Source organism: Lolium rigidum, chromosome 2 (assembly GCF_022539505.1).
Source record: "Lolium rigidum isolate FL_2022 chromosome 2, APGP_CSIRO_Lrig_0.1, whole genome shotgun sequence".
In the NCBI taxonomy this organism is placed as follows: domain Eukaryota; kingdom Viridiplantae; phylum Streptophyta; class Magnoliopsida; order Poales; family Poaceae; genus Lolium; species Lolium rigidum.
The window spans coordinates 207,662,897-207,674,940 of NC_061509.1; the positions used below are offsets into that span (position 1 = coordinate 207,662,897).

Sequence of the window (12,044 nt, forward strand, 5' to 3'; positions counted from 1 at the left end):
ATCTTCTCGTTCGGTTCCGGAAAACGCGTTCTTGTTCCTTTTAGACGGAAAATTCTTTCCTTCGATACAATTTTGTTTCTTTTTTACCATATACAATCAAGGCTTTCGCCGCTGCGTGTTTAGAGCTAGGGTTCTTTACTTCTTTGTTTCCGCCGACTTGATCTTTTCGTTCGCTTCCGGAAAACGCGTTCTTGTTCCTTTTTTAGACGGAAAATCTTTCCTTTGGTACTAGTTCGTTTCTCTTTTTACATAGAAAGTTTCCGATCTCGTTTGTTTCTTGTTGAACACGATCGAGGACTTTTCTTTCATCTAGGTTCGATTTGCTGTGTGTATACTCATTGATTTCAGGCTTCATCATCAAAAAGCTCACACATAATCAAATCCGACCTTTCTTGTAGGAACTATTATTCTGAGTTGCGTTCGGTGAGATCATAGTCGAGGAGATGGCGAACTACGACGACTATGAAACCAATGTAAGATCTCTCTCTTGCCATTTAAACGCATCTTTTGTTTCTTCATTGTTTTGGTCAAGTAATTCCCAATAACATGATTGTCCATAGATTAAAAAGGAACCCAACAAGATCGTATCACAAATTCACAACTATACGCTCTAATTAGCCATTGCTTATATGCATGATTAGCAGATCGCCTTCTTAATTTTCTTAATAATGGCATTGATTGATGTGCATCCAGCTAATGGAGGACGAGTACGACGACCTTGATGATTTTATCGTTGGAAGCGATAATGAGGGAGAGGAGGAGGAGCTTCCGGATGCTGAGGAGGAGGAACAAGCTGAAGAAGAACAACAAGTAGAAGAAGCGGTTGAGGAAGAAGAGCCTCCGGTTGGCGTGCAAGAGATCCTTTCCATAAGGGAGCAATTAAAGGCCAAATACAGGAAACAACATCTGTCTGCCGGCGCCGGGACCTCCAGCTGCTCGCCGTCTGTGCAAGAGCCGGCCAGGTCCAGGTACTGATAATGTAGTTTTCGCATGGTTTTCTTGATTATAGCATTCTCTTTTAGCTGTTAACGGCGTCACTAATTCGTTGTAGATTTGGCACCTTCTTTGGGCCATCCACGCCTGCACTTGCTCCTCGACTGATCGAAGCAGGGAGCTCATCGATCATGAGGGAGATTCAGAACGTACCGTCAAGAGTATGTACTACACTACTAAACTTGTTGAAGAATCTTATTTTTCTGATCTGTCAAGTAACACTTCACACTTGCGTAATAATTGTCCGCAGAGAGATGCTGCTCCGTCGTCTTCGAAATCGGAGCCAAATGCAAGCGACCATGAGCAGAAACCTAAGATCATAACAAAGGTTAAACGAAAGGTTGACACCCTTAGAGAGAACAGGGACTACTCGAACCTCTTCTCAGACGATGCTGATACACCTGCTCCCCCAACGAAGGAACAGCAAGAATCTAAGCCTGTTGTGTCCCCCAAAACTGGTGCGTACTTACTAGTTAAGCTCCCATTTGTTTGGACAATTAATTTCTTTGTCAACATACTTTAATCTTTTGTACATCCACAGAGGTCGAGGTCTGCAGCAGACCAATGCAAGCTGCTGGAAAAAACAACAATGTGCACGCAGGCCAGCCTACCAGAACACCAAAGGACCATGGATCCGTTCAGGTCCGTGTACAGAGCAAGGTGTCTTCTCAGGTGAAGAAGCAGCCACTGCCACTACCAAACGGGAGAAAGACGAATCCTTCAGTCAGCAGCGGATCCAGACCGTCCAACGTCAAGAAAGCTCCTGGGTTGCAGGCATCCTCTAATGGCCAAAACCTGCAGCGTCCGTTGCAGAGCAAGAGGCCACAGGCATCGCCTGCTGGTCAGAAGCAGCTTCCGTCACAAGCCCAACGGCCGCCTCAGGGTCAGAGGCATCAGAACCATGTCCCGCCATCGTCGCAAGTTCGAAGGGTGAATTCGTCTGTGCAAAGCCTGCAGCATTCTGCACAGACGGGATCTGCCCTGCCTCAGGACAGACAAAAAATGATACAAAAACGGCCGGTTCCATCCTTAAAACCAAAGGTGACATTTCTTAACACATCCTGTTTTACCCCTGCCGATATTTTAATCCTATCAAAACTACAGAAATGTACTACCAATTATTCTAAAATGATAATCTGAATATGGTTTTGCAGCCATCTCCAACAAGTGCCGTTTACAATGCTCACGGCAAGACAAAGGTTGGACTGAAAAGGAAACTCAGTGAAGAGGAGAGAGTTCGTCAGTTGGTCAGAGAGACGATAAAGTATGCTTGTTTCTTATTATTAATTGCCGTCTTTGGTACTATTATATTTTTCAGTTATCGTACAGAACTGGTTTTGTTATTCTACTTCCTAAAAATGGTATCCGTAACCCACTACAGATAAAGCTGAGTATATCCTGGTGTTTCATTACTGATTGCTGTTGCTTTTGCACGCTGTTGCTTTTGTCCTACGCGTGCAGGTACAATCCGGCTAAATACGCTGGCAGAGATGAGGATGATAGAAACATGGTAGCAGGTTTTGCCAGCATACAGATGGAAGAGAGAAGAAGGTACATTATGTTCTCTTTCATGCCGCCTTCGTAGCGATCTGTACAGACTTTGGTGACAATGATTTTTTAAAACAGTACTGATTTTTTCCATTGTTGTTTTCTTGAATACAGTGCAAAGCTTGGAAGAAAGGAGGATCAAGAGCAATTGCTCATGATTCAGGAAGAAGAGAGGCGTGAACGGGCAAAGAAGAAGAAAAAGCAACCGGCACAATCGTAGAAGATTTAGGGCCCTAGTAGCCATAAATTGTGCACCTCTATTGCCTAATTTCCAGGCATATATAAAGTTAAGGATTGTAATATCTCATGAGTATGAGATGACTCTTACATTTTGATGGTTCATCTTAGTTCAGCAAGAGACCTCGACACTTTCCTGGGTAATGGCATCTTTGGTGGCCCGGCCAATTTTGAACATTGAATCGAATGTGTCCAATTCGGTTTGTTTGGGTTAGGCTGCGGACACAAAATCGGTTGCTCCCCTAGCTTTATCCGTTTGGGGAGCAAACTAGCAGCCTGACGCAATAAATTTCCCACCATCATGGATGATGATGTGATTAATACTGGTGCTAGCATCCCTCGCGGGCAGCTGTTTCCGATGACTGGATTTTTGTTTCCCATGTGCAGCCTGGCTGTTTCTCCCACTGGCCGTAGATATAAGAGCCCCTCCACCAAGGGAGGGCAAACCCTAACCAGCCCACCAACATCCATGGCCCACCACAGCCCACCCTGGGTGAGGATCAACATGTGAGCGCTACCCTGATGGCGACGCTCGTCATCCAGGAGGCATTCGAGGAACCAAAGCGTATGGCGCCGCTAAGGCTCGCGAGGAGCAGTTCGGGATGTACGTCAAGGTCCTCGACTCGAGTGTATGGGGAAGGAGGCGGAAGCCACGGTGGCCTAGGCCATCACCGAGGAGATGGAGCGGGAAGCACGTGAGGCGGCGGACAAGGAACAAGAACGGGCGATGCAGGTGACGTTGAGGATGATCGCCGACATGGGCATTCTCAAAGCGCAAGCCGACGCCGATATGGTCGTGGTAGGGCGTGCGACAGTGGGTTAGGTTAACCAACTGTTGGGGGGATGACCCCCGGTATGCCAAAGGCATGCCAAACCGGATGGTTTGAGCCATCAAGATACCGGTTTAATGTTCGTACCGGAACTTAGAGATAAGAACTTAGCTAAGTGAAGCTAAGCCGGTATCCCCAAGAGGGGTATGCCGGAACCGGATAAGAAGATGCCGGGCTACCGGAAGGAAGAGCAGGTCGGCAGGACTGGTCAAAGATTCTCTCCAGAGCTAGAAGACAAGGATGAGCTAAGCAAAGTAGCTTTAGACGAAGGGCTGACGATAAAGAGAAGGATGACGGTCAAAGAAGTCGGAGGACGTCAGCATCCCTGATTAAAGAGGCCTCCGGTGTCTTCTATGATTAAAGTAGCTTTGTAAAGTAGTTTGTCTAGTCAAAGATACCATTAGGGTTTCTTGCCCTGTAAGCCACCCTCTCCCCTATATAAGGAGAGGGGGCAGCCCCTCTTACGGGCGAACACGAACACACAAGAACACTTGTACTGAGAAACTTGTATCCTGTTGAGATCAATAAAGAAGATGATCTAGAGCGAGTTCTTCCTTATGTCTTTCTTCTTGAACCTCTAGCCTTGGTTAAGTTCTTGAGGAAACCATCCGGAAGTTCATCCCATCTAATCACAAACCCTCCCCGAATCCTCTTGCGTCCATTCGGCCCCAACCTAAGCCATCCTATGGCATCTGTTTGTTCACCACGACGACGGTTGGCGCCCACCGTGGGGCATGAAGTGGCGCTTGCTGGAATACATATTCGGGCGGGCATCCTCGAGGTCGCCGGCGAGCGGACGGTGTACTGCGCTCGTCCGGAGCTTCTACTCCATCGACTTCATCAACGACAACGCGGGCTGCTTCGCCAACGGCGGCATCTTCCCCAAGAACAGCCGCATCATCGAGTTCGGCAGCCACCGCGTCTACTTCGGCACCGTCCCCGTGCGCCAGCGCCTCTCGCCGGTGCTGGTGGCACCGGACCCGCCAAGGTGGCTCTGTGCAGGCCGCGCCGCCGGCAGCGTCGAGGTGATGATGGCTGGCGCAGCCGGCGCGGGCAAGGAGGCTGCGGACGAAGTTGCTGGTCGTGCGGCTGCGACCCGTGCGGCCAAGCCACCGTTGGAGCGCGACACCGGCGCGCCGGGAGCGTCTTCCGCACCACCGGCAACACCTCTCCAAGCGGCGATGAACGTGCTGGCAACGCCCATCGCGCAAAACATCGACCCGGCAACGGCTCAGGCGGAGCTGGAGGCGCAACGCCAGAAGATACTCGAGAGCGGCAAGGACGTCGTCAGGGCGCAGCGCGAGCTGAACCTAACCGTACGTGAGTATAACGCTGCCCATGGCTTTGCTTCGTTAGCGCTCATGTTGCTAGGATACCGGAGAACCGGCTTAAGGCTCGCAATCTAGATCGGGATTTGCGTAAGGAAGTTCTTACCGGCAAGAGTACCTCCGCATCTGCTAGCATCGTAGAGAAACCTAAGTACGGTAGCCCGGATAAAACCATAAAAGCTACTAAGGCTGCTGTAGATCCGTGTGACTCGCTTACCGGAGAAGCTACGGCAAAACAACAAGAGCGTGTCGAGAGCTGCTAGATACCGTAGAGCAGCGAACGCTGAGCAGCTGGCTAAGCTGAACAAGGCTATAGCCTCGAAATCCGCGCGTTCAACAAAGAATGCCGGAAGCAAGTCCCATGGGCAGGCCTCGTCCCCCCATCCGGACAGAAGAAGAGAAAAAGAAGTGAACGCACAGCAGATGACTGTGTATGATCCGGTTCTTGCCGGTAAACAACAAGCCGGGCAACACGATGCCGGTAGGAAAAGCCAAGGGGCAGAGCGAGGCTACGCCAAAGTAGGCTACGCCGGAAACAATCATGCCGGTAGACATGAAACCGGGCAAAACTATCCGGCTGCAAGGGCAGCGTATGATGAGGAGGAGATGCCTCCACCAAGGTACCGGCAGGCAAGGGCCGCGGCGCCAGAACATTACGATGAAGCTGATTCAACAAGACTCACTGCTTACCGGAAACCTTTGGGAGAGCGGTTGGGAGAAAGAAACTTGCCGGAACGGGATGCGAGGCACCGTCTGGATAGAGTGTACCTGTCTGAAATGATTGAGGCAGAGGGTCCTCCGGGTCCAAAGTGCTTTGGCCCGAGGATCATGAAAGAGCCACCACCAGTTCGCAACTTTGAGTTGCCCCGTGACACCAAAACATATGATGGCACCACTAAGCCGGAAGACTGGCTCGCGGATTACGTGACCGCGGTATACGTTGCTGGTGGCGGAGGAGTCATAGCTGGAGGAGGAAACCGGCGTTGGGCCGTGAGAATCGTACCGACGTTCCTAGTAGGACCGGCAAGAATTTGGCTGAACAACTTGCCGGAAGGAAGCATAAATGGCTGGTTGGATTTTGAGGAAGCTTTTGTGAGCAACTTCAGCAGCACATACAGAAGGCCAAACAGGCCTCAGCAGCTTGCTTTGTGCGTGCAGCGCCCGCAAGAAACAAACCGGGATTACCTGACTCGGTGGAACTCCACCAGAAACTCTTGTGAAGGAGTGACAGAGGCACAGGCCATCGCTTGGTTTAGCCAGGGATGCCGGCGAGGTTCGCCTTTGTGGCAAAGGCTGCAGAGGAACATGCCGACAACGTTGGCGGAGATGATGCGTGTGGCGGATAACTATGCGTTGGGAGACCCAATGCAACCGGCGATACAAGCAGAGCCGGAACAATCAAACCCGCCTCAGCAGCAATACCGGGATAACCGGAACAACAAAAGGAGGGAAGATTTCCCGGATCGAAGGTATGGCTCGCGGCAAGTTGCTGCTTGTGCAAGAAAACTCGATGCCGGCGGCAGCCGGAGGCAAAGAACCGGATAGCAGCCATGGGCAGGTCCTAAGAAACGATGGGTCGAAAAGAAACCCCGGGGCCAGAAAAAGAGCCGGCAAGAACCCGCAAAGTACACCATGGAAGCTGCCATGGACCAACCTTGCCGGTGGCACACACCGAATCCGGCTCACCCGTCGAACCACTTGACAAAAGATTGTACCTGGACCAAGTACTTGATGCAAAAGGGGGCGGTAAAAGACACTCAAGGACAAGGGGGCAATGCAATGATGCCACCACCGGACATGCCGTGTCAGCAGCAGCTACCACCACCACCACCGCTTACCGGGGCAAACGCCTTGCCGGTACACCCTCAGCAAAACAGACAACAGTATTAGCAAGTCAATCAGGTGGGAGAGGGCTACGGCCAACCACCTCCACCGACACCCTTGGGCCGAAACATTTATAAGGACCCAGATGTGTGTTGTGTCGTGTTCGTCACCGAGCCGACAGACAAGCAAAGCCTGCGCCGTCGTTCCATGGAGGTGAACGCGGTGATGCCGGCAGTGCCAAAATACATGCCGTGGTCAGAGCAGGAACTCTCATGGTCATACCGGGATCACCCTAAAATCATGCCGAACCCGGGTGGCTACGCTCTCGTGGTGGACCCAATCATGAAAGGGCCAACGACTCGCGTCAAGTTCAGCAAGGTGCTGATAGACAATGGGAGTAGCATAAACATAATGTACAAGCACACCATGCATACGCTGGGCATAACAGAAAACATGCTTCAGCCAACACACACGACGTTCCATGGAATCGTTCCGGGTTTGTCCTGCGCACCGGTTGGAAAAGTCCGGGTAGATGTGTCGTTTGGAGGACGTGACAATTGCCGGGTTGAAAACCTTGAGTTCGAGGTGGTGGACTTAGATAGTCCGTACCATGCATTGCTGGGGAGACCGGCGCTGGCGGCCTTCATGGCCTCGACCCACACGGCGTATCTCAAGATGAAGATGCCGGCACCTCGTGGACCCTTGACTGTGGTGGGAAACTACAAAATCTCACTGGAAACAGCATCTGCCGGATCAAACCTAGCGGAATCGCTGGTGATCGCGGAGGAAAAAAGAAGGATGCAAACCGCAGTTGCGCGCGCTCGGTCCTCACGGTTGAGCTTAGCGGCAATGAGTGCAAGTACGAGCGCTCCAGCGTTCAAACCGACAAAGGAAACAAAGGACATCGTGCTTGGACCCGGCTTTCCACGAACGTAGCGTTCGTATCGGTGCCGGTCTCGGTGAGGCATAGGAAAGCGCGCTCGTCGGCTTCCTCCGTGAGAATCGGAATATCTTTGCATGGTCTATCGATGACTTGGTAGGTGTTCCGAGGAGCTGGCTGAGCACTCTCTTAACGTCCGGAAAGATGCCAAGCCGGTGCGACAACCATTGCGCCGGTTCGCTGAAGATAGGAGGAAGATTATTGGAGAAGAGGTGACGAAGATGTTAGTTGCCGGTTTCATTGTGGAAGTCACGCATACTGAGTGGCTGGCCAATCCGGTGATGGTCGAAAAGAAGAAAGACGAGAACCTGGAGGCAAAAGCTCCAAAGGTATGGTGCATGTGCATCGACTACACCAACCTCAACAAGGCTTGCCCAAGAGACCCTTTTCCTTTACCGCGGATCGATCAAGTGATTGATTCCACTGCTGGGTGTGAGCTGTTGTCTTTCCTGGATGCATATTCCGGTTTCCACCAAATCCCCTTGAAAAAGGAAGATCAAATAAAAACTGCGTTCATTACCCCGCACGGGGCTTACTGCTATATCACTATGCCTTTTGGTTTGCGCAACGCTGGTGCAACGTACCAGCGCTGTATGCAAAAATGCTTGTTTGATCAAATCGGAAAGAATGTGCAAGTATATGTGGATGACATTGTGATAAAAACCAAGGTAAAAGATACCCTAATTGACGATATCCGGCAAACATTCGATAACCTAAGAAGGTTCCGGATGAAACTCAATCCGACAAAATGTACTTTCGGTGTCCCTGCCGGCAAGTTGCTTGGTTTCCTTGTCTCAAGCCGAGGCATTGAGGTCAATCCGGTAAAGATCCGGGCAATTGAGAGAATGACGATACCGCAGGATCTAAAGGACATACAAAAGTTTACCGGAAGCTTAGCATCGCTAAGCCGGTTCATAAGCAGGTTAGGAGAAAAGGCCTTGCCACTTTATGCTTTAATGAGAAAATCCGATAAGTTCGTCTGGACCCCTCAGGCAGACGCAGCGTTTAAGGAGCTGAAAACAATGCTGGCCACCGCGCCGATATTGGCTTCGCCGTTGGAAAGAGAGCCGATGTTGCTATACATAGCAGCAACCAACCGGGTCGTGAGTGTTGTTGTGGTGGTAGAAAGAGAAGAGGAAGGAAAAACCGTCCGGAGGCCGGTATACTACCCGAGCGAGGTGCTCTCCCTCTCAAAGCAAAACTACCCGCACTTCCGAGAAAATGACCTATGGCGTGTTCATGGCCGCCACAAAGCTCAAGCACTACTTTGAGGAACATCCTATGAAGGTGGTGAGTGAAGCACCCATCTCCGATATCATGTGCAACAAGGACGCTAGCGGCAGGATTGCGAAATGGGCAATACAGATATCACCGTATGTACCGGTATACGAAAGAAGAGACGCCATCAAATCGCAAGCTTTAGCTGATTTTTTGGTCGATTGGGCGGAAATGCAGTGCAAGCTGATACGTCCAAAATGTATCTACTTTCCCGAACACTTTTGCTATTGTTTTGCCTCTAATTTGTGTATTTTGGATGCAACTAACACGGACTAACGCTGTTTTCAGCAGAACTGTTCTGGTGTCTCGTTTTTGTGCAGAAATCCAACTTTCGGGAAAAACCTCGGGATTTTGACGAAAGGGTCTATTTTCCCAGAATGCGACGGAGCCGGAAGGACAATTGAAGTGGAGGCCCGAGGCCCCACACCACATGGCGGCGCGGCCCGGGGGGGCCGCGCGGCCATGTGGTGTGGCCCCTCGGCCGGCCTCCGACGCCCCCCTTCGGACTACTTATTCGCCTCGACCTAAAAACGCACGGAGAGAAGTCGAAGTCGCCAGAAACCCTCCGGAACGCCGCCACATCGCGAAACTCCGTCGCGGGAGCCGAAGTCTCCGTTACGGCACTCCGCCGGGACGGGAATTGGAGGAGATCATCACCGTCATCACCGCCAACGCCTCTCCATCAACCAGCCATGTTTCCCCCATCCATGTGTGAGTAATTCCCCCGCTGTAGGCCGAAGGGGATGGTAGGGATTGGATGAGATTGGTCATGTAATAGCATAAGATTGTTAGGGCATAGTGCCTAGTGTCCAGTAGATGGTACTTTTATGATATTGTTGCAACTTGTTATGCTTAATGCTTGTCACTAGGGCCCGAGTGCCATGATCTCAGATCTGAACATGTTATTATTTCATCATGATATTCATTGTTTATGGTCTTACCTGCAAGTTGTATACACATGTCGTTGTCCGGAACCAATGGCCCCGAAGTGACGAAATCGGGACAACCGGAGGGAATGGTAGCGATGTGAGGATCACATGTGTTCACGGAGTGTTAATGCTTTGCTCCGGTACTCTATTAAAAGGAGTACCTTAATATCCAGTAGTTTCCCTTGAGGCCCGGCTGCCACTGGCTGGTAGGACAAAAGATGTTGTGCAAGTTTCTCATTGCGAGCACGTACGACTATAATTGGAACACATGCCTATTGATTGATTAGTACTTGGATACCGTTTTATTATTATCTGCAAATGCCCTGCTATGATTGTTACATGAGTTTCTCTCATCCATGCAACGTCCGTCATCCGTCCCCGTGCCTACAGTATTTTAATCCTGCTGTTTACTAAAATCACTACTGCTGTCTTTGTTACTCTGCTGCTGTTATTTCACTACTGCTCATTGCTATAAAGCTGTTACTCTCGATAAACTCTTGCGAGCAAGTCTGTTTCAGGTGCAGCTGAATTGACAACTCCGTTGTTAAGGCTTTCAAGTGTTCTTTGTCTCCCCTTGTGTCGAATCAATAAATTGGGTAATACTTCCCTCGAAGACTGTTGCGATCCCCTATACTTGTGGGTCATCAAGACTATTTTCTGGCGCCGTTGCCGGGGAGCATAGCTTTATTTGGAAGTTCACTTGGATTGATATTGTTCGCTGCAAATTCTCCATCATGGGTAAACCTCGCGATACTAAGGTCGCCATATTACCATCCACTACAAGAAAAGGTACAACTCTGAGTACCTCTGCTGCTCTTGATTCACCATCTGTGATTGATAAACTTGTTTCACCGCCACATGCTTCAAATGTTGGTACTTCTGCTGAATCTGAAAACTCTCATAATACTGATAATATTTCTGCTGTGCTTGATGATAGTGGTTCATTGGGAACTTTTCAAGATGCTACAATTGCTAGGTCTAGACAAATTGAAAATGCTGAAATTCCTGATGTTACTACACCTGTTAATTCACCTGAACTTGAATACTCTAGTGACGATCTTGATGAAGATTATGTGGAACTTGATGATGATTTTATTAAAAAATGCAATGCTACTACTGATGCAAGAAAAATTAAAAAGTTGCTTGCAGAACATACCTGTTAGATATAAACTGTCTCCTGATCCTAAATTTGCCACATCTCCTATAAACATTAAGGATAAAGATTATGATTTTTCTCTTGATCTATCTCATATAGCTATTGTTGAGAAAACACCTTTTTGTGGTACTGAAAAAGAAAGTGCTGTTGAACACATGACTGAGTTATCTACTCTGAGTAGCTTGTTTTCTGATGATGTTAAGATGCGTACTTACTTTGTTGCTAAAATCTTTCCATTCTCATTAAAGGATGACGCTAAAACTTGGTATAATAGTTTGCCACCTAGTTCTATTAAAAGTCCAAAAGAATTGCTTGATGTTTTTGTAAGGGTACATTGCCCCTATGTGTGGTTTTGGTAATTAATGACAACCCCTATGGACTAATGTTTTAATTGAGTTTATATGAAGGAATATTCCATAGGTACTACTTGCTCTCCATGTGTTGGACTCAAGTATGGATGCCATGAAGATAAAGATATACCTTGTGTATTGGCATCAAGATCATCGGTATGAAGATATATATTTGTGATATGATCAATAAGAAGAAATGAAGATGGAGTTCTTATGTGGGACTCAATATTAGCCATGCTCTATCTTATGTGAGTATGTGAAGATACAAGGTTGAGTTGGGCAAGTTCAAGATGAGCGTCTCAAGTGAATCACATACTTGAAGCTTGCCGTCCATTTGATGATAATGGACTTGTGAAGATGTGCATCAATGGAGCTTTCCCATCATAGTGTATGGGGGAGCATTTGTGAGTCGTCACGAAGCAACATTGGTCAAGAGAGGCATTCCGGCTTGAGTGAAGCTTGAAGAGTTATCATCAAGATCAAGCGGGATGCGCAAGGCAAAGGTATGGCCTTGCTAGGTTTTCCTTTTACCGGTCTCAAGGTGGATGTTGGGAGACCGGATTATAGGATAGATAGCCGCACTATTAAGAGGGACTTCGGTTGGGTAACTTGATCACATCGTCTTAGGGAG

At 49.0% G+C, this 12,044-nt stretch overlaps 1 protein-coding gene across 1 annotated transcript; it reads left to right on the plus strand.

The window, feature by feature from the left end:
- The first annotated feature begins 443 nt into the window (after positions 1 to 443).
- On the plus strand, positions 444 to 2,910 carry LOC124690506. Its single transcript, XM_047223886.1, has 8 exons — positions 444 to 473; positions 694 to 968; positions 1,052 to 1,154; positions 1,244 to 1,451; positions 1,535 to 2,034; positions 2,148 to 2,257; positions 2,455 to 2,544; positions 2,656 to 2,910. Exons 1-8 carry the CDS (start codon positions 444 to 446, stop codon positions 2,759 to 2,761), a joined length of 1,422 nt encoding a protein of 473 aa, XP_047079842.1. The 3' UTR covers positions 2,762 to 2,910.
- Positions 2,911 to 12,044: the final 9,134 nt, after the last annotated feature.